We start from the raw sequence: 22,372 nt of genomic DNA, 5'->3' as shown, positions 1-22,372 counted from the left end.
TGAAACCCGAATAATCCACCCAATCCGCCCCTAGTTGAAGGGTCATTCGCTGGGCCAGCAGGCAGGTAGGAAGGTGTGGGCTATACTAGGCCGTTCTTTTTTTTTCTTTTTTCTTAATTCAATTTAGCCTACCAAAGGGAGGATATGGATCCTTTATTAGTTAGGCCCAATTTGGTGATATTTTAATTTAAATGACAGTCCCGTGGGAAAACAAAACACCTCCGTCTTTAGAGACCAAAGCAACACACAAAACCCGCTTCATACTTAACTTTCTATCCCAATTTCTCGGAAACCAAATGGAATAGTCTAAAAGCAAAGTATAACATACGTACATACATTCTAATATGTAACTAAGAATACATATCTATGATATGAGTGTGTGTGTCTCGATTTTGAAATAATAATCAATAAATACATTGAAACGTGAAGATTTCAGAAAATGAAAAGTTAAAGTTTTTGAAAAAAAACAAGGGAACTTACAATGACGTTTCGTGGAGATGGAGATGGATCGCACTAATCAATCTTAGCTTGATCCACGCAGAGAGGAAAAGTTCAGTGTAGGAATCGAAGAAAAACCCAAATCCAGGGAAAGCATGGCTTTTCCACTTAGTATTTAATTTTTTATTTTTGGGTTTCTTGAGCAGTAATTGAATAAGAACAGTATAGCCGACCGGCTATACTGTTTAAATATTCGAATATATTTAAAACGTAGAGCTGCGCGGCTATACTATTTAAATATTGGAATAAATTTAAACAGTATAGCCGCCCGGCTCTACAATTTAAACCGTATAGCCGTGCGGCTATACTCTTTAAATAGTAGAAGACATTCTAATGGTATAGCCGCGCGGCTATACTATTTAAATATTGGAATATAAACAGTATAACCGCGCGGAGATACTTATTAAATATTAAAATATGTTTTAACGTGTATAGCCGCGCGGCTATACTATTTCAATATTCGAATACATTTAAAAAGTATAGCCGGTAGGCTATACTCTTTAAATATATATATTTTCCCCTTCCGTGGAGGCTGATCTCCGGGCACAATGGTAGCACCAGGATTCCCCATCAATGCAGAAAAACTAATGTGAGCTGATCTGAGAAGTTTGTTGGAGCCATAACTCAAGTGAATAACTATAGACATACTAAGAACCCAAGAACCAGAAAAATCCAACCAAAATCCTGAACTCCAACCACTTATAAACCAGATGATCACAAGGTAATATGATTACTTACCCGGATAGTTGTTCATAAACTTTGCCGATTGGGGCTGCTTCCCCTGTTGATTTACAATTGCTACCTTCCAACGATCAAGAATGGTTACTGCAACATGCTCTATGTGGTGCAAAACTGTGCAAAGGCCTCCTTGTCTCTCCACTGAGCCCAAACCACCTCCCCATGAGAAAACTCTAGCCAGATCATTCCCTGTTCCGGCAGGTAGAATAGCAACAGGAGGAGAGACACAAAGTTTTGCTTTTCTATGGCATTCAGAACCCAACCAACAGCACCATCTCCCCCACAAACAAGAAATCTGAAGTGCGGCACCTTCTGAATAAATAGAGACCCACCTCTGGTCCTTGTGTTGAGCTCAGCTCAAAAATCTACATGAAACACGAAAACATGCAACAATTAAGCAACAATATATGATATATCACAAATATTAATTGATAATAGGTTCACCAAACTCCATAGAAATCAACTGAGGAGAGAGCCCAGCATGTGATGTTGATAATCATCAGCAATTAGAATGTACAGTTAGGACTTCCTGTTTCACTAGGGGGCTAAACTAGCAAATCTTAATTTTTCAATCCCACGGAGATTTAAACCTTAAGCCTTAGTAATAACCTTACTTTGGCTCATTTGAAAAGAAAAGAAGGGAAATCTTTTTTACACCACAGAAATTTCAACCTTAACCTTTACTTAAAGACCTCACTTGGCTAAACAAATGAAGGCAAGTATATTTTTCCAAATAATCAAGATGGTAGAGAAATCAAACCTGAACAAGATTGAGAAGAATATTCAATCGTTGCCTCAGTAAATTCCCACGCTGAGCCCCACTCCTCTTGTTGATAAAAACTAACAAGGGTCTTGCATCAGGTGACAAATCAATCAACTCGTATTTTTGTTTCATCCCTAAAACCTGAGACTCATCCTTCTTATTGCTTGACGAGCTCCTTTTGAAACTAGGCTTAGAATTCAATTTCCTATCTACATCACCATCTTGGTGCTGCAAATCCACGTTTACAGTACCATTACGGTTTTCCTCAATTTCATGAGAACCATTAACAGCTTGATGAGTATCAGCTGTGCTTTCTGTGGACATATCCCCACTACTACCACTATTTCCCGTGTCAACAGAGGTTTCATTTCCATGCTTGGACTTGTTGCTCTGACTCCTAATAGTTGAACGTACTGAAGATGCTATCTCATTGGCCCCCTGAGTAATGGAGCTAAAAAATCCACCAGCGGAAGTCTGGCTCAATTCCTTTCCATGAAGAGGGGATAGAAAGAAATCAACCTTCTGAATGGACCTAAATCACAAATATCACCTGTTTCATTGGACATGCTACTGTGGCAATCCGCATGTACCAATCTTTGACACCACAAGCAGCACCATATTGGGGATCCACCAAGAAAAGACCCACTACATGTCTTCACAATAGCTGCAAAAAGAAGTTTCATCAGGTTGATCTGTTACCTCATTCCAACGGACAGCCCATTGGTGCATCACATGCTCATACCCCGTCATGGATACACACTTGCAATCCTTGTGCGCACTAGAAGAGCAGCTTAGGCGAGCCGCTGCACCACAAATACTGCAACGGTGACTAAAACTGTCTGAAGCTGTCATAGGCCCAAGAGTTTGAGAAGGGCTCATGGACTTAAAGCATACACAGGAATTCAAGTTCTTTCCACAAGATACCGTTTATAAAACCCAAGTATGAGGAGCTATATTGGAACTTTGTGACGTGCCTTTGGATTTTTCTTTGACCTGGCTTTTGCTTTCATCCAACTTGGATTGATATTTCTCCTCCATTGGAATGCGGAGTAGGCTATAGTAAAAAATTCCAACTAGAGCATCTATATAAGGAAAGAGACAATAAAAAGGTGATCAATTGGATTCCTGTTGTTCCAATTGGAGAAAAAAAATATCAATGTGACCATCATCATCCATCCTCCTCAATGACTACTTGTTTGATCTACGTTCACATAAGCATCAAACTGCCCAATCTCAGTTTAATTAGGCTCAAACTCATATATCCTCCAATAAGGCTTCATTTCATCATTCAATAACATTATCAAAAGCCTTAAACTCATTTGACAACCCAACTCATCATCCTATAGTTAATTCATCATGATTAGCTAGATTGATATAAATATAACAAATCTATAAAAAATCTCACAATGCTTTTGATAGGTGCTACTTACTGTAACCGCTTCAACCTATAAAAAATCTCATTCCAAAGACAAAGCACTTGCTACCATGGTTAGCTAGATTGATAAATATACCCTTTTTGAGATTTTGACCTGGGATGGCTAGTACTAGTCCAAACGTTTAGTAATCTATATATAATGGTTTCCCATTAAGAATTTGAACTGAAACGATTTGCCTTTATGAGAACCCACTTACATTAAAAAGCGATTACTACTCATTTCGAAAATAAAAGGTCACCTAGTGGACATGCATGATTTCATCAACAATTTCATACTCATTTATCTGATATCGCTTAGTGTCAGCTTGTCTATGTGAAATTCAGATAAATGATCATAAGACAGACCTTTTGAATGGTTATAAGGTATATCATTCATTTCTTTTTCACTAAAGAAATAGGTAAGAATGAGCAAGTGATAGAAATAAACCTGAATAAATCCTCCTCTTTCAATGACTTCTTTGTAAAACAGAAGCAAGTCAAGTGTTGTCTGTCTGAGATCAAAACTGCCCATTGAAAGAAAGAAACTCATATTAATTTTCACATTGAAACAAACCGATCAGAAGAGATCGCCAAGTGAGAATATAAGATAAAATATCTAAACCAGTAATTAGCATTATAATCATGTATCAGCTTCCTATATATTCCACATGCATGAGTAAACCGAAGCTTGAATCAATCTTTTAAACATACTTAAGTAGCATAATCAAGCCAAATATGAATGTGAAATGAGTTATCTGAAGTTTTATGCCCAACATATTCAATGGCACTACTGATTTCTGAATTAGAAGGTTCCAACTTGTGAGTGAGCAAAGGTTCCAACTTTGCTTCTTGTGAGCAAAGATTCCAACTTTTCTCGTCTTTTTCAAAGATTCTAACTTGGCTTTTCTTTTTTCCCACAACTTTCTCAAAACCACACATGGTATATATGAACAAAAGTTAGTGTTCGAAAAATCCGCCTAGGCGCTAGGCGGGAGGACTAGGCGGCCTGGGCGGGTCTGGAGGAGAAAATGCTTGCTTTTCTCTCAAAAATTTAAAAAAGCTTGCTTTTCAACACATTTCAAAAGCTAAAAACATAATGAAATTCCCTGAAACCCACTTGAACACAGAAACAGAAAATAGAAGAGAAAACCCAGAAGCCCAAAACTCTAAAAATTAGGAAAACTCATAGAAGGTTCAGCCCAGACGAGTTGTGCATTCGAATATATGTAAACAGGCTATACTCTTTAAATATTAAAATATATTTAAAGAGTATAGCCGTGCAGCTGTAGTATTTACATAGTCGAATACATTTAGAACGTATAGCCGTTCGGCTATAATCTTTAAATGTTAAAATATATGTGAACAGTATAGCCACCCGGCTAGACTACGTAAATATTCGAATATATTTAGAAAATATGGCTATACTATTTTAGCAGTCGAATATATTTAAAATGTATAGCCGCGCGGATAAACTATTTAAATATTAAAATATATTTAAAGAGTACAGCCGTGCGGCTATACCCTTTAAATATAATACTTCCTTCTATGGAGGCTGAGCCCTTGCCACAACAGTAGCACCTTATAATTCAACCTAATCTTGTTGAGAAACACCAAGAGAATATTTCTGAAAGAAAGAAGAGGAAGATACAATCAAAACTTTGATTACTAATCTAAGCAGCGAGCAGCAAAAGGAAACTTCTAAGTCAGCATAAGCGCCATTTCTTGAAGAAGAGCTCGCTTCTGCACAGCACTTACTGCATGGTTGGTCTCGGCATTCTCAACAACATCAGTGATAATGGCAGCATGCTCTATGTGGTGCAAAACTGTGCAAAGGCCTCCTTGTCTCTCCACTGAGCCCAAACCACCTCCCTTCCATGACAAAACTCTAGCCAGATCATTCCCTGTTCCGGCAGGTAGAATAGCAATTGGAGGATGAATTAAGATTAGGTTGGCCTGCTAATCCACCCAACCTGCCCCTAGTTGAAGGGTCATTGATATGGATCCTTTTTCAGTTAGACCTAATAATACAGACGAGGAGTAAATCGGGAAAGCATTCGTTCAGGCTCAGTGAAATGCTTTTAAAACTTTTGTCAATTTAGGGTTCACCTTCATTTTTGCTTGTCACACATGATATATGTATTATTTATTCTTTGTAGTTTGAATCAATCAAAATGTACTATTCTGTCAATTTGAAATACATTCTCAATTTTTCATTATCAAGTGTAAATTGTATTATTCCTGTCCGCATTTCTTCTTGTCTAAGATTTGGATTTGTACAAGCCTTCAATCCGTTGTGTGATTCTTCTATACGTTGATTTAGACCTTACTTAACAAAAAAATTTAGCAATTACAAAGCTAGGGCAGCTGTTAAAACCTCACAACAAACAATTACAACTAACTAGAAAACCATGGGAAAAAAAAAAAAAAAAAAAACTATACATGTAAAATCAAAATGACAAATGGTAGCGTCGACTGCCCTTCGACTTATTGCCATCTTCTGGAAGAAGGCTTCAGTGAAGAAGAGCTGTTACTTTTTCTTAAACCTGAAACCAGTAATTCCATTGTGGCAAATGTTAATAATTAATTACTCTACAACATAAGTCTGAACGTGTATTTAATTATCCACTAAGAAAAACAGTAATCGCAGCGGAGAGTGTTCAAAAATACCTGGTGGTACCTTGGGAGAGCCCTTTGATCCTGATGCTGGAGATGTCAAAGGTTGTCCTGGTTTTAGCGACGGTCGCGGAATCCTATTAAGCCTTTTAGGCCTGCACAAAATAAAACCATCTTTCATAATTACAAACAGCAGTTTTATATATACTAATAGTTGCTCACATATGAGGCAGGCTCCAATCCAACGCACACTGAATTTATAGTTTCAAATCTTTGGTCATTCCTTTACAAGGATAGAAAATTTTAATAAATGAACAGACAAGTGTTTTGTTAACCCAATTAAGACACTGTCCAAAAGCACTACATAAAGTTCTATAAATCAGTAGAGGGTGATTTTAATCTGCCTAACAGCATGCAATGCAAGAGAGAAAGCAGTGAGAAAGTAACACACCTTTCCGAGTTATCAGATTTTGCACTTTCAGGGTAATTCATGCTGTCTGCAGAGCCGTCAGTTTCTGTTCCAGCAGAAAGACCACCGTCAGACATGTCACTTAATTTCTCCTCACTATCTGCATCTCCAAATGCTAACATCTCAGCATCTGCATGTTTATTCTGACCTATATCACCTCCGGCAACCTTTGATTGCCGGAGAAAATCATTTTGGTGTTTAATGTCATGCATGGACTTCTGGAGCTCAGCTTCAGAATGCTTATGACTGTACAAAACACACATTTTTCAGGATCAGAAGCTGCCTTAAGTCCTAAGCCTTTCCCACTTAACGGTGTTTGGCTTCACTTAGGAGTAGTCCCGCCTCTAGAAACTCTGCTTGGATGGGAAGATTCATACCTAAATGAGCCTGTCCCACGCTTCTCACCGTGGACATCGTTTTTTAGCAACCGTTCGATCTCGCCATCCTTCTTAGCAATAGTGTCTTTGAGAGATGCCACCTGCAAAGCCAGGAAGCAACAATTTTCTTGTTGATGCATTATTTATTGCTGTTGACTATATATCTCATGCCCAACAAACTAGTTACAATTTTTTTCTTTGATATTTCAGAAGGAATGTTAAATATTGTTTTCTATAACAAGCATACTTTCTCTGTTGAAAAAGGATTTCTTAGCAGCAATCATACATGGTAGTTGATCTGTTTAAAAAGTTTTTGATCTTCAAAGCAAATCAAACGAGTTCACAATGAGGACCTGTTCCATTAATTCTCTAACATCCCTGCCCTCTTTGTTGGTTCGTGCAGCCCCCAGCTCAACTCCAGCAACCCTCTCAGCAAACTTTAGAGTACTTAAACTTTCAGAATATGAACTTGTTTCAGGATTAAGCTGCACAAACATAAGCGTTTTTGCTTGCCCACCTGTTACAAAACACCAGAAAATTCTAGCGCTATATAAATCTTATAAGACTTTGCAAGATGGAAGACAAATCTTAGGGAAAAAAAGAAGAAAGCAACTCTATAGCAAGTCTTTGATTCAATGAAACTGACTAGCAAATAAGTAGTACCGAGAGAACTTTGAAGGACTTGAGTAAGCTTGCTATTTCTGTATGGTACATGAGAGCTCTTTTGTGAAAGAGCAAATATGACATCTCCAAGTGCAGATAGTGATTTGTTTATATGTTGTGCTTCCTTTAGCCTATCTCCAATTACCTCCGAGCGGTCCACTCTTTCGCTTCCCGCGAGATCTACAAGATGAAGATTACCAATCAAAGCAGAACCAGTCTTCAAATCCGTCCCACGTACATGAACAGTAACAACACTGCATACACATATTCAAAGTGAACATCAAACCACTAGAAAATATATAATGTGCAGATAGGTTTCCATCAAGATGAAATGTACAAACCTATGGGAGCGACTACTTCTTTCGTTTAGGGCAGTGGCACTAACAACTCTGTTCTTATGTCCCAAACCCATTAATTGTATCACATCTGAGGTTGATTTGACAGGGTGCATGCTAGCATCTGGCACAGCTAACCCATTCGGTTGAGAGTGCGTCATAATCCCAAGTGTGTGGAAATCAAGGGAAACAAAGGATTCTTACCAAAATCAATGAAACTACGATTTTGACTCACATAATATATTGTTTTAGAGTAATGTGAAAACAAAATGCAAATGTCAACACCATTTTAAGCACAATTCATAACTGCCAAGGATATTTTTTCAGAGAACCATCGCTGGATAGTAAATCGCGCACTTGTTCGTTGTATATTTCAACCATTTGAACTCCAATTTCATAGGTGATGGAGCTTTTTCTACGTTGAGAGATGTCAAAAAGGTCATTTAAGGCTCGATAATTGACCCCCCAGTTCTCTTTAGTTGAGGAATTAGGCCCAGTCTGAGAGGAAACAATAGACATAAAAGATCATCAGCATTCACAACTTTTTCAAAATATTGTTGTGTGATCAAAATTAGGATATAACGAGGGTCCGTACCATTGTGTAGGTTTTCCCAGATCCAGTTTGACCATAAGCAAAAATACAAACATTATATCCATCAAGCACGGATCGAATCAACGGTTGGGTGTCAGAGTATACCTCGGCTGCCAACAGTTAAATTAGTTGTATAAGTTTGTCATGACAAAATCATGTTCAAGAAAAAGATTCTCAAAACAGATCAATCAAACAAGTTTTATCTAACATTGAAGACACAAAATGACATATATATAGTGGATAACCTTGAGTTGCATCTGAACCAAAGACCTTATTAAACTTAAACAATCGATGACCCTCTTTCCCTGGTTTGGAGCGGTCTGCAACTACCAGTTCCCCATTTTCACCAACATGTTCTACTGATGTCCGTTTTTCTCTCTGTCCCGGAAGAAATGGCCTTATTCGACAATACACTCTAATGTTTCCTGCGCAAGAAAGTTAAGAAGAGAACTCTAATGCTTTCCATCAGATGCAAGCCAAATAAAGCTAATTTATCTTTTTTGCACCTTTTAGATCCTGAATTTCGTTAAATAGCTTCCTATTTTCAGCAAGGAGTGCATGATAGTTCTCAGAAGCCTCTGCTAATGTTTGAAGCTTCACTCCTGAAAAAAGACAGTTATAAGCCGTGAAAATTTTATACCACAAACTGTAGGAAACAGACAGAGTTTTCCAATAGACAAACCCACCTAATTGATTAAATTCAACCGTGTAACTCTGTCCTGCCTTCAAAATTTCGTGCTTAATGGACTCCGAAGATAATCTCAGTTCCTGAATATGTCATAAATTTTCTAAAAATGTATACTATTCATCATATACAATTAAAGCTAAAAATACAATTTAACATAAAAAAATACCTTCAATGAACCAAGTTGAAAATCCATAAAGCTATAGCAAGCGTGCTCTTTCTTGTTCCAACTTTTACATTTTGACTCTGCATTTGCCACAAGTTGTTTCGCCTCATTCCTTGAATCTGCCAAGAGGCGTTCAAGTTCTTTTATTCTCTCTTCAAGCTCTGCTTTAGAAAACTGATATTTTGACTCAGAATTTGTCTCAAGCTCATTCACCTTATTCCTTGACTCTGCCAGGAAACCTTCAAGTTCCTTTATTCTCCCTTCAAGCTCTGCCTTAGAAAGCTGATATTTAGACTCAGAATTCGCCTCAAGCTCTTTCACCTTATTCTTTGACTCTTCCAAGAGACGTTCAAGTTCTTTTACTCTCCCTTCAAGCTCTGCCTTAGAAAGCTGATATTTTGACTCAGAATTTGCCTCAAGCTTTTTCACCTTATTCTTTGACTCTTCCAAGAGACCTTCAAGTCCTTTTACTTTCTCTTCAATCTCTGCCTTAGAAAGCTGAAACTTTGACTCAGAATTTCCCTCAAGCTCTTTTACCTTATTCCTCGACTCTTCCAAGAGACGTTCAAGTTCTGCTCTAGCGCCTTTAGCTTCTGTCTCCATTTGCAAGCAACGCAAGTCATATGTCTTTTTGGCTATATCCAACTCTTGCTTTAAACCTGAAATTTCAAGGTTGCTCTGATCCTTCTCTTTCAGCAATCTGATCACATCCTCATCATCGGTTTTCTTCTTTGCTTCCAATCTGGTTCTCTCATTCTGCCAATGGTAAACATTCCCACTAAAAGATATTCTGAAATTCATATAATGAGGAAAGATTGCTAACTGCAGGTGGAAAGTAGCAAAACTATACATATTCTTTCACTGCTTAAACAGATAGATAATCAGGTGTAAAGTAATTTCTTTACATCCGTAATGGTAAAAACTCTGAGGTGAATTTGGCAAGAATGTAAAGGCATGTGAAAAGAAAATTTGGTGCTGCCAATTGGTGAACTGGACAGCATAGCACAAAGGAAAGAAAATAAATTTAGTCTATGAAATATACCTTAATTTGCTGAAGATGGTGGTTCATGACGAGCTGTAACAGAAAATTTTCACTTAAAAAGTTAGGCATTGGTACCGCATCGAAACATTTGTATAGAAAGCTGTCAGCTCCTGGTCTATTTATTCGAATTATGTTTCATACCTGGCTTTCTTCACTTGTACCGGAAGCAAGGGCTTCAAGTACTTTGACTCTTGACTGGTATTTCTCTTCACGAGCCTTAAAAAGGTTGTTTTGCTGGATAAACAAAACCATAAAGAAATTAACACAACATTTCTTAATGAGGTCACAAGTGAAAAATGTTCATAAAAACATATTACAGTTCTTAAATGCTCTGCTTGAGTTGATATACGCCGCTCAATCTCCTGGACAACTTTTCTCAGAAGACAAGCCACACGCTGTGCAACAAATGCAATGTCAGACCAGATTTTTCAAACTATGTATTTCTTGAATATGCATGTACATACTGTATTTGAATACAGGTACTTATTTTTCACAATCATGTGCTTTCTGATTTCCATACATGAGGTATTTCACCACTCTTTCTTTCAACACTTTCATCAAGAATTCCATTTACAACACTCAAAAGTGACTGAGTTGGCGCGTTCTGCAACAAGAGATGCTGAAATGCATTAAGGATGCATCAAACTGATGAGATCACAAAACGAAAACCTGATTCAGTTTCCTGGTCCATTGACAACTTACATCTAAACTGTTGGGTTTCATCATTTCTGAAATTTTTGCAGCAGGAAGATCAGCATAGCATCCTTGCTTCATCTGAAACACCTCGTGGAACTTATGTCCAACATGATGCATTAATGCAGCTGATGGCTCTGTGGAAAGTAAATTTGCATCAAACATCAACTGTTTGGATTAAGAAAACAGCAGCAAAAGTTTTTTTTTTTTTTTTTTTTTTCCAACTGAACCAAACAAATGTATATCAGCCAAACCAAAATTTGACTTGAGGAAAATTAGCACATGGTTTTGATACGGCACCAAAACTGCTAAAGTGTGCTACATCTCTAATTTCTTTTTGTCCATCACACCATGCTAACTTGAATTATAATGTGAATGATATTTTACTGTTATCTATAAGCCAGTTACCATGCACAACGGATATAATCTGTACAAGAGAATTAACCATACCTGACATAACAGGGCTACGCAATGCGCGCTGGAATTTTGACTCAGAGAAGACCTTCCGCCTCTCTTCCACGGATAATGGAGATAAAAGGCCACGGGTAGATTGGTTGTCAGATTTAGTAGTTGGACTTGTTATAGAAAAGCCATCTCCCATAACATTTGGCATAAACTGTGCTTTAAGTGTTAAAAGACAGTCTGTGACAGTCTTCATAGATCCCTGCATAACATGAATCCGAAAAATGTGGCGCTGAGAGAGAGAGAGAGAGAGACCATGTGGGTGGGAGGGAGGGAGGGCAGAAGAACGTAGATGAACAAGAAAAAATCTTTGTGAGGCAATTACCCAACGAGTACACTATGACTAGTATGTTAAGCAAAAATAACATTCAGTACAGGTATTCATAATGCATACGAATTATCAAAAAATTCTGCTATATAAACTTACACATGCACGAAAAGCATATACTTACAAATTGTTTAAGAACAAAACATTAAAACTGGATTTCAAATGCACATTGCAAAGAAACTGTAAACATACAAGTGATATTGACAGATACCTTCTCTAGGTCCGACATGTCAAATTTGGGAACCCCCAGTACATCCATAGCTGCCAGAAACCTTGCAACATTTTCTGAGGATGGCACTGAATTCTGATCTGATTTACCCCCCTATAATAGAATATGCAAATTGAAAGTAAACCAGACATCCAATCACTAACTTGTAGAATAACTCATAAAGTTAAAAGCAAAAAACGGGGTGGGAAAAGACTATCAATCAACCTCATCCACAAAACCAGGTTTAAGCCTGTTCAGTATCCGACATAAAATGGTACCATCAATCAAGCATGATCTCAAGTCCTCATCTGAAGCATTTTTTGGTAAACCTAAAGTAGGAAGTAAACTATTTAACCACTCCACTAAATATGCTCGCCGCTTGCCTGCAAAATCAATTTCAAAAACAAGAAAAAAATTTAGATTGTTGCACATTAGAGATGTATAGCTGTGTAAATTGGAGACAGCTAGCTTTCCTCGCCTTCAGTCTCACCATTACCATTTACAACTTGTTCTGAACTATCCCTGCCAGCATGAAAACTTGAGCTGGTGACCCCTCCATTTTCTGTTTTGCTGTAACTTGATGTGGAATCCATGATCAGCTACTTGGGAGTGGCATCTAGCTTTGGAGCTCAACTATAAAACTCATGGTAATGGTAAACATTATTTATGTGCCTCTGGTTGGGGCAAGTCTGCTCCTCTTGAACACTAGAGAGAGAAACTTCTATGACTGCTGCACAGCAAGTAAGTGTTTATTCAAAACAAAGTAATTGCATATACTTCTTCTTGAGAGTCGAAAGCTTTTGATGAACTGTTCCTGCCTACATTTAGGAAAGGGGCTGAAGATAAAAAGACAGCTCAAGCTATTTGCTAGAGTTGCCTTTTAATACTTGAATGAAAAGATGATCACTAATGTCTTGTTGCCATGGAATAATATCGGGTACCAATAGTAATCATAATCATAAACATTATATATTTCATACTTCATAATCAATGAAATTGACAAAGGCAAAACAAACCTGGAATGATTTTGATTATAACTCTGAGACAATGACCTGAAAAAGAAGCTGCAGTGCAATTGTGGCGGTCAAGCCCCGAGTTACTAATTGCTGCAGCCTGCATTGCAAAGAAGAAACGAAAATGTCAATCACAAGGCCGGTTTGAAAAGAAAATAGCAATTTCAAACATCTGAGACACAATTTGCTACAACTGCACTCTAGTTACAAAAAAACGTATGCTCAGTAATGCAAAGAGAAAAGTAAAATGGAACAACCACCCTGAAACATTCAACCAGACTAGAACCCAATATGCATTAGAAACTCGGCTCAGCTGTTCATACGAAATGAGTAATGTCGGTGGCAATCATGCATATGCAAATTACGAAATGCAAGAAGATATGAGAACAGAATCTAACCTGGGAAAACTGAAAGAGACGTCAAGCTATGCACGTTGATTAAGGTTAAACTAAGGATTGTCACGTCAAAAAATGTTTTGATCTTTTACTTGAATTTTTTACTTGAAAATTTTAGTTATGTTGTTCAAATGTTTTTTTCTTGGGAATATTGGTTTGTTTGGTCTTTCCGTGCACCGTTGATCTTCCGTGAGAGTTCAGAACCAGTCCGTGAAACTAGGAGCACAACTCTCTCAGCTCTACGTCTCAAAATCCATCAGGTGGGTTTCTGCCACGTGTCCACAACCCGACTGTGACGGTCCGTCTTCTGTGCTAACTCTCTGGTGGTCATCATCAACAATCACACGTTGAAACTGGTCTCGAGTTTTCAACTCCACGGCCCAAATAATTGTGGGCACAATAGTCAGTGTAGCTTAGTGGCCCGTCTAACTAGGCCCAAAACCAACTGGTAGTGAATTTTAAGCCCAAGCACCCAAAGGCAAACAAGCTGTTGCAGCTACAGACAGCAGAGCTGTGAAATCAAAGGCAAAACACAGAGAGAGAGAGAGAGAGAGAGAGAGAGAGAGAGAGAGAGTGGAAGAGTGAAAATGGGGAGGAGGAAGGGAGTTGTGGACTTCGACGAGTCGCCGCCGGATGACTTCGATCCGGCGAATCCGTACAAGGACCCGGTGGCGATGCTGGAGATGAGGGAGCACATAGTACGAGAGAAGTGGATCGACATCGAGAAGGCCAAGATCATCAGAGAGAAGCTCCGCTGGTGCTACCGCATCGAAGGCATCAACCACCTCCAGAAGTGCCGCCACCTCGTCCAACAGTACCTCGAGTCGACTCGCGGCATCGGCTGGGGCAAGGACCATCGTCCTCATGAGTTCCATGGTCCGCCTCCCTACCCTACCCTGTCCTCTCCTTTCCTATCATATCATTTCCCCTCTTTTTCTTCATTAATTCACCTTTTCGTTTTCCTTTTGTGAATTTCAGGTCCCAAGGTGGAGGCTGTTGAGGCCGACTGATCCTTACTTCTTTGAGGTATTTGATTTGGACCTCTCAATTTGTTAATGTAATTGCCATTTCTTATTCTGTTGCCGTTTCTTCAAGGTTTGGTGTTGTGTTGCCTCATGGAATTGCAATTTATGACTGTCAAATTCCCTTGAAGTTCCATTTTTTGGGCCAAAATTTTGATCAAATTGGGGACTTTTTGACTCTTAAGTTGAATCCTTGTCGAATTCCCTTGAAAGTTCATTTTTTGGGCCAAAGTTTTGATCAAATTAGGAACTTTTTCAGTTCAATTGGTTTTTTGGCTGCGAAGCTACACTGGGTTTTGCTTGTGCTTTCCATTCTGGTGAGGCATAGGCTTTAGGGTTTTAGATTGGAGTAATATTCAACTCTAGACCTTTCTAGGAAATGAATGCCAAATACTTAATTAAGCATGATAGTAATCACAAAACGCAATTATTGATAGTTAGTTCGGATCACTATTTGCAACCCAGCTTTACTTTAGTTCAGATGATAAATATGAGAACACTTGGAGCTGAATACCAAAGACATGGGTCTGCAGACTTTTGGGGATTTGCCCCTACAATCTCCCCTATTGCTTCATGAGGCTTTTTGATGGAGCCCCTTTGTCCTATCATCCATGTTGCAACCATCAATTAACTAGTCAGGGGGATGTTACATGAATTTGCTATTATGATTTACTGCATATCTAGTATCTTTGATGCATTTTGCATGGCATGCTGTGTCTTGTTGGATTGGGTTGCTTCAGAACTTTTGGATGGTTCATTGAAAGGTCTCAGCAAGCCAAAAGTCTTCACCTTGGAATTCTGATCGTCTTTAAATCGGTAGGTCTACAATAAGTTTCAGTACAGACATAACGTAAACAAATAGATAAGGGTCTAACTTGAGAAAGCAAAGAACTTGATGAATTGTTTTTAAATGTATGCTGTCGTTGAGGCCTGCTGGTATGATGTTGAAGTCTGTAAATCTACTCATGTGATTTTGAATTTGGAGATTGGGTTATGGAGCTAAGAGGTTTGCTTGCCCAATCTTTCTGGCAACTTCATTTTATCTGGAACATTTAATTTGAATTTGTTTAATGACATGAATACTGAGCTTTGTTGTCATCACTCTCCATCCAGATTTAATAGAATTTTGAATTTGTTGCTTGACATGATATGTTCAATGCACGTGCATGAAAGGAGTCTGCAGAGTTGTAATTTGTGGTTTTTTTTATGTTTTCTTCATGCAGGTGAGTAAGTTTGGCGTGTGAGGAAATGCTTGAATGGGAGGGAAGTTGGGGATCACATACATCACGATTTGGTTGCATTGTTGATATTCAGTTCTGTCTTGTCTAGACTTTGTCATACCAGTATTCTCTTTTCTTTCGTGTTACAGATGAAGGCCAGATTTCAGGCTTCCAAAGAGAAGGTGATTTGGACTGGGCCTGTGCCTAGATGAAAAAATAAATTTATCGTCTTTGGCTATGCATCAGAAATGTTTTGCGTTGCTAAATTGATAAGGAAAAACAGTCGTTAACTTTCCAATGCATTTTCTTAAAGGGAATGATGGAGCTTTAGTTATTGTAGCATACTTCTATGGGTACCGGCAATTTTTTTCTTCTCTCTTTAATTTCTATTTTCCTAGGACCCGATCTGCTCATTAGAGATGAAATCTACGAGCGCCTAATGTAAGATTAATGGATATACACCTGGTAAAAATAAATAAATTCAGGCCTAATCGAGAAGGCTTTGGCATATTCAAAGAGTCTTTCCAAAGATGTTTGTAGAAGTTCCAAAGTTAGCTTGTTTAAGATGCACAACATCGGAAACAATATACAATTACTTATGATATTTACATGTTTCTGCTGTGCTTTGGTTGCAATAGTTTGCTATCCGTCACCTTCCATTTACGTGGAGAGAGTGAAAACAGAACAATGGTAAATGGAAGGTACAACGTGGGCTCGGGAGTCCCTTTCCCTCTTGACGGTGGTTGCTTTCTGCAAGGCGCACTGTAAGCCGACGTTGCTAACTTGAGAGTGAGAATGGGTTAACATGGTGATCGGAGAAGAAAAACCAGAAAAGTAGAGTCAATTTCTCTAGATAACTTGAGAGTGAGAACGGATTAAACATCACGGACACCATTTAAGCGTATGCTGGAGGTAAGAATAATATCACCTTCTTCTAGTTAACATGCATGCATCCAATAGATGCTTCTTCCCCCAACGCTCGGAGCTTCATCAACTCTTATTTCTTCGTCTTTCCTGTGTGTCAAGCCAATCAAACCTTATTTTAAAGTATATAGAACTGCATGCATAAGAGTAACAAGTATGAGATTGGATGGAAGAATATGACAATCAGAAATAAATTAAAAGTAGTAAGAAAGAAATTAACGAAAACCAGATATGCAAATGTGATGTGATGAAAGCAGTGGGCGGGAGCTCCCTTCAGTCCAATGGGTGGGCTGAGCGCGCGGAAGGAGTTGCTCCCACACCATGCACCAGGCTAAACCTTAACATTTTCATAAGAATAATTGTGCAGCACAGGCACAGCAGGAGCAGGAGGGTTAATTAGAAATATTAAGGGGTAGCCGAATGCATGAGATGACAGCTCTAGCCACACCTCAGCCCTCTGTATTGGACCAAAAGGAGCTCCCCATGGCCATTGCTCTCTCATCTCTCTCTCTCTCTCTCTCTCTCTCTCTCTCTCTCTCTCTCTCTCTCTCCTCTGAATGCTAGCAAGCAGCAAGCTAAGCTCTCTATACTTATACAATAGCAAATTAATCCTCCTTCCTTCCCCTTCTTGCTTTGCTTCCTCCTATTCTATATATATATATATATATATATATATTAATTGCCTATACACCTATAGCATATAGGCATAGGTAGGTGAGAGTGAGAGATTATGAATCATGGGAATATTCTCAATTCTGATATATAACCTGTTACCTATGGAGGAGTGATGGGTTTGTCCTGTTCGATCAATTGATGTAAGAGTAAGATCAAGGACACTGCGTACGCACGCCACCTCATTGCTCTTTGAATTGGAATATATATATATATATATAAACATACGAAATTGAATATAGCTAGATTGGTTTTACTTTTAGTTTCTCTTTGGTGGAAGAAAAGTAGCTTTCTTGAGTTTGTATGAAATCTTTGGATGGATGAGATTTAACACTACGTACTGCAATATTCCCATCACGGCAGAGATCGCAAACATACCCAAGACCCAAGAGGCAATGGTCTTCCCTCATTACTCATGTCTGTTCAAAGCAAAAGCAAAAGACAACCTATGAACCAAAACACAGTCCTATCCTATGTATTGAACAGTTATAGGCACATCCAATCCAATCCAATGTTCCCCCCAACCGTTGGATTTCTTTTCAACTTTCACTACTGCTAATGGACGTTCAAGATAAGATGCTGAAACCCCAAGTTTACCTAATTCTAATCATGATTCATCACCTAGGTAGTAGGTATCAATTGAAGATATATGCAGATAAGAAATATGCCACATCTCTTCATGCATGATTCTTAGTAATTGCATTAATATTGGCGGGGATGAATGTAGCCTTCTTGGTAATGCTAGCTAGGGTTTAGTTAAAGAGAATCATGCATCATGAGATCATGGCTCCATACATCTCCATGTATGTGATTTAGTGTTTGTCCTGCTCCCAAATGCTTGGATTCCGATTCTCTCTCTCTCACTTGTCTTTTCGGATGGACTGTGATATGCTGAAATTTCATTTTTTTTAAAGAGAAAATGAGAGTAGAATCCGAAAGTCTTTTTTCTTTTTTACAAGTCTACATCCTACACATACAAAAAGTTGAATATATTAACTTTCATATATACTTGTTGATGCCAAATTAAGGTATTCATTGAAATATAAAATTTCAAAGGAAGACGTCTAAGAAGAAGACATAATGCAAATTATTGATCAATTCTACATTAATTTATTTTGTCCAAGTGACTCCAACAAGCCAACCTATGTCACCAAACTTAATTAATTTTAGTCTTAAATTATGATAAGTTATCAACCAATTAAATAACTGACCCGAAAAAAATTTGAATTAAAAGTATTTATATTTAGAACCACATCCCACGTATGCAAAATATTTTGTGCAAATTGGGCTTGTCCCATGTACGTTTTTTGCTTAAGATGTTTCAATTGGGGGTTTCACTTAGGCCTACCCTAACCTGGGCAAATGAATCTGTAGCCCAAGTTCAATTGTTCATTCATGGTTGCTAGCCCATCTCCATGCCCATTGATTTTGACCAAAAACTAATAAAAATATCATGGGGCTATAGATATTTTGCTTGCTAATCGTAGCCCACGTGCAACCTCACTTTCTCTCTCGCTCATGAAAGACACAACACAACCACGTTCTTTCTTTTTCAACAGGAGTGAGTCCATACATATGTGTGGCAAAAATGGACTTTTCTGGCTTAGAAGAAAATATGAAAATATGAATGATTCGATATTTTGCATACCTTCGGCTAGTGGAAAAATATATTGACTTGTAAATTAGTGGTCTTATATTCGAACCTTCATGTCATGATGACATCCTTGTAGTGTGTTGGAGAAATCCTTACCGCTTTATAATTTAGAGTATCGTTTGTATTTATTTATTTTTAAAAAAAGTGACCTTCAATCATTCATCAATAATTCAACGTCATTGTTTAGCTAAGGAAGAAGACCTCATTAATCTCATTCCTCCTAGTCCTAACTATAATTAGCATAACAATTAGATCGAGTTCACCAACAAGAGGATGAAATTTGCAGTGGAAATAACAAGTCTTGTGACTTGTGAATGAATTTGGTTCCTGATTTTTCCATTTTTGAACTTATATATGATGGCTATGATATAAAACCAGAAAATGCTGGCTAACTCAAATTCAAAATAGTAAAACTGAAGATGACAACTCGCAACAAGATTTTTTTTTTTTTTTCTTCTTTCTTTTTCTGTATAATGGGAATTGAGGCTCCAGACAGACATGCCTTGTCACAATGTGTGGCTTTGTAGACAATAGCTTTTTTGGGCATAACTTACCCACGAAATTGAGTTATCAATCAACAGTGCACCATCTTATTAATTAAATTAATTTGGGGCTGATGAAAACAAAAGAAGATTAAGTTATGCTTCCGCAAAGAAAAGAAAAGAAATTAATGTTGCTCCCCAGTCTACTTGAATTGCTAGCTACCTTACTCTTTATGTATACAAAATAAAATAATTCAAGCAAATTAATACATGGTTTTTAATTCCAAGTATATGGGAAGGAGCTTCTGACTTTGTTCAGTGAAGCTTGGAAATTCCAATGGATGTGTTACTTAGAGTGTAAGCTACCAACTTACAACTTACTTCATTTATTGTACAAGTGCAGGCCTCCCTCCCATTGCATACATCAAATGTTAGTCCTCCTCCAATTTTGCCATGAAATTAATTAAACAAGACAAGCAAAATTGGGTGCTAGCTCATGAAAATTTATAATTATTATATGCTGCTGCTGCTGCTGCTATTGATGGACGAGGTAGGGAAATGCAGCAGCTGCAGTCTTACTACTATTACTAGAACTACTCCCCACAAAGTTGGAGCCGCATGTCCTCTTAACAAATCGACCTTTCATCCTAGGCCTCTTCTCTGCGTTCAGCTTCCTTACTTCGTATCTTATTTTCTTCGAAAACAATCGTGTCCTTCGCTTCTCTCTGTACCTTGAAACCCTTGCTTCTCTTCCTCGGTCATCGCCTCTTCCACCTACACATCCTGCACTCTCTCCATGTCCATGTGGCTGATGAATTTGATCACTCCCCCATATACCCTGCAATAATATATATATCCCCACAGTTATAGTTAATTAGTTTCAACTTTTATGTACACATTATCAATGTGTGAGCTTCATTGCATTGTGTTTTTCTTCTTCAATATGTTTATGTACATAGTCTACTTCTAGACCACACTCATTAATGCACATGTTTTTCAAATTTCCCTATTGTTACAGCAATCACATGCACAGCAAGAGGACACACCTGAGTAATTCAAATCAGTATGTTTTGTTTTGTAGTATAGTAGATCTAGAGTAGGACCAGAAAATGCAGAGAGAGAGAGAGAGAGACAAGATAAAAGAAAGAAAAAAGTAGTATTGTTTTACCATGCAGTCTAGCCAGCCATCGTCTGGGTTAAGCTCCGGTCGAGTTCCAGTCGTCCATGGAGAGCCTTGGTTTGCCCAGGCAGTGATGACTGCCTCATAATCAAGCCTCAAACATATCTTCCTCTTCATCATCATCTGCTTGTTATCCATTTGTGCCACCTCATCACTACTCTGAGCTCCCATGAGGAAGACCACCTTCTCCTCCTCACCACCCATTGGCAATGGTGATGATGATAATCTGAGTTCATAATCTGAGTTCCAATCCAGCATTGATGGATTGAATTCCATTCCTTCAGCTTCCTCTTCAACCTTCACTGCTTTCCTGTCTTCATTTATGTCAACATTCTTCATGCAAACATCCACACCCCCATCTCCTTCTAATTTGCTATCATCTAATAGTCCCAATACTCCTTTGATGTCACTAGAATCTTCATCATCAAGTCCTCCACCAAGCAGGTTCTCAACATCTGCAGCAAACTCAGCGAGCTCCATATCTGATGGTAGAAAGCCTGGCAAATTATCCAACTCATTTCCTCCATAGTTATTATTATTGTCCTCCTCCTCATCATCACCAACTTCATGATGGTTTCTCCTTCTCATCTCAGTTACCTCATCATCAAGATTAATGGCACTGGTGCTATTCCCAACTTCATGACTTGACATGTTGCAAAGCTCAGCTGCAAAAGGGTCATAGATTGGGACCCTATACAGAAGCTGCTCTAGATCTTCATTCTCCTCATCATCATCCATGTAATTAGCTTCTTCGCATCCAATCTCCGGCACGAAAGGAAGAGGAGGGTTTAAACGTACTTTCTCTTTATCATCTTTGGCCATGAATGGAGGCTTATTATTGTGGCGTGGAGTTCGTGCCTTGCGTGTGAAACCCTTGTGCCAAGCTGGTGGAGATTGGTCCGCGGCCAGTAGGGTCGACTGATTGGGTTTGAAAGATGCAGCTTGGAGCTTAACCCTCTCATGTCTGCTTGCTAACTGGTTTGCTGAGTGCACTGAGCCATCACATCTTTGGCAAAGAAAAGCATCATCAGCAGCACAAAACCATCGAGCCCGTTTAATCAGACAGCTATCACAAGCTCTAGCTGTGTTGCCTCCCATGGCATTTGCAGCTTTCTTTCCTGTGATCATAATTAATTTGCAGCTGCAAAAGTGTTTGATAGAATTAGAGAGAAGTGTTTTGTGTTTTGTGTTTCAAAGCCAAGAAAAGAATGCAAGTGACCTGCCTCACAAGTCACAACTCACTAAGGAATATTGAGGTGGAATCATATATATTTATTTAGGGGCCCAAATGGTTCAATTATTAATGTGTGTGGGGACTGGGAGAGAGGGTGAGAGAGAGTGAGGGGAAGACACACTGCAGCGCTTTTAGTCTTTCACCAGTAGCCCATGCAGTTGTTTTGTTGGTTTGCTACAGAGGAAGAGGATGCTGCTAAGCTTCTTTGGGACCCATAAGGAGGTCATATCTCACTCCTGATTGGCTAAACTTCTGAAGTTGATCTTATTCTCTCAAGTCTGATTGGTTAAAGGGTAATGGAGGGATCCAGGTGGACCCAACTGGAGAGAAGAGTAGGGCAAGGCCACAACTGGGCCTCTTGTGTGTTCTGTGTTGTGGAGGTAAGACAGTGTAAAAAATTGAGTAAGACCCTTTTGTTGCTTAGTTTCTATAATTCAATCATTCATATTAGAAGAATTAGACCCTTTAAAAACTCTTGTTTTTGGTCCCCTCCCTCCCTATGGTTGCTTTCAACTTTTAACTCTCTTGTT

General features: G+C 38.5%; 3 protein-coding genes, 1 long non-coding RNA gene and 1 pseudogene across 5 annotated transcripts; 1 reads left to right on the top strand and 4 right to left on the bottom strand.

Annotated features, from left to right (window-relative positions):
- Positions 1 to 1,228: 1,228 nt before the first annotated feature.
- LOC110754060 (diacylglycerol kinase 1 pseudogene) lies at positions 1,229 to 3,175 on the bottom strand (annotated as a pseudogene).
- Positions 3,176 to 5,663: 2,488 nt separating this feature from the next.
- Positions 5,664 to 13,917, bottom strand: LOC110754139 (P-loop containing nucleoside triphosphate hydrolases superfamily protein). The gene is made up of 24 exons (XM_088253342.1): positions 13,458 to 13,917; positions 13,063 to 13,159; positions 12,543 to 12,776; positions 12,272 to 12,429; positions 12,050 to 12,160; positions 11,499 to 11,712; positions 11,058 to 11,185; positions 10,876 to 10,959; positions 10,673 to 10,750; positions 10,497 to 10,589; positions 10,356 to 10,388; positions 9,317 to 10,069; positions 9,149 to 9,230; positions 8,969 to 9,064; positions 8,708 to 8,887; positions 8,466 to 8,572; positions 8,190 to 8,368; positions 7,877 to 8,041; positions 7,536 to 7,789; positions 7,226 to 7,389; positions 6,873 to 6,973; positions 6,478 to 6,741; positions 6,081 to 6,181; positions 5,664 to 5,956 (listed from the first exon to the last, which is right to left on the bottom strand). The coding sequence occupies exons 3-24, from the start codon at positions 12,637 to 12,639 to the stop codon at positions 5,898 to 5,900; spliced, it is 3,501 nt and encodes a 1,166-aa protein (XP_088109468.1). The 5' UTR covers positions 12,640 to 12,776; positions 13,063 to 13,159; positions 13,458 to 13,917; the 3' UTR covers positions 5,664 to 5,897.
- Positions 13,918 to 13,952: 35 nt separating this feature from the next.
- LOC110754119 (NADH dehydrogenase ubiquinone 1 beta subcomplex subunit 10-B-like protein (Complex I subunit NDUFS6)) lies at positions 13,953 to 16,038 on the top strand. Of its 2 annotated transcripts, none has more exons than XM_021955141.2 (3): positions 13,953 to 14,330; positions 14,433 to 14,480; positions 15,846 to 16,038. In XM_021955141.2, the coding sequence occupies exons 1-2, from the start codon at positions 14,042 to 14,044 to the stop codon at positions 14,462 to 14,464; spliced, it is 321 nt and encodes a 106-aa protein (XP_021810833.1). In that variant the 5' UTR covers positions 13,953 to 14,041; the 3' UTR covers positions 14,465 to 14,480; positions 15,846 to 16,038. The 2 variants fall into 2 exon arrangements, with proteins under 2 accessions (XP_021810833.1, XP_021810832.1); XM_021955140.2 differs by having other exon boundaries at positions 13,954 to 14,330; positions 15,700 to 16,038.
- A 233-nt stretch (positions 16,039 to 16,271) lies between these two features.
- On the bottom strand, positions 16,272 to 17,239 carry LOC148294648 (uncharacterized). The gene is made up of 2 exons (XR_015835946.1): positions 16,625 to 17,239; positions 16,272 to 16,478 (listed from the first exon to the last, which is right to left on the bottom strand). It is a non-coding gene; the product is annotated as an uncharacterized LOC148294648 (long non-coding RNA).
- Positions 17,240 to 19,718: 2,479 nt separating this feature from the next.
- Positions 19,719 to 21,945, bottom strand: BBX16 (B-box type zinc finger protein with CCT domain-containing protein). Its single transcript, XM_021955139.2, has 2 exons — positions 20,597 to 21,945; positions 19,719 to 20,266 (listed from the first exon to the last, which is right to left on the bottom strand). The coding sequence occupies exons 1-2, from the start codon at positions 21,734 to 21,736 to the stop codon at positions 19,964 to 19,966; spliced, it is 1,443 nt and encodes a 480-aa protein (XP_021810831.1). The 5' UTR covers positions 21,737 to 21,945; the 3' UTR covers positions 19,719 to 19,963.
- Positions 21,946 to 22,372: the final 427 nt, after the last annotated feature.

The sequence above is a fragment of the Prunus avium genome, chromosome 5 (genome assembly GCF_965620075.1).
Source record: "Prunus avium chromosome 5, drPruAviu1.hap1.1, whole genome shotgun sequence".
Lineage (NCBI taxonomy): Eukaryota > Viridiplantae > Streptophyta > Magnoliopsida > Rosales > Rosaceae > Prunus > Prunus avium.
This window is presented reverse-complemented; position numbering and strand designations above follow the sequence as displayed.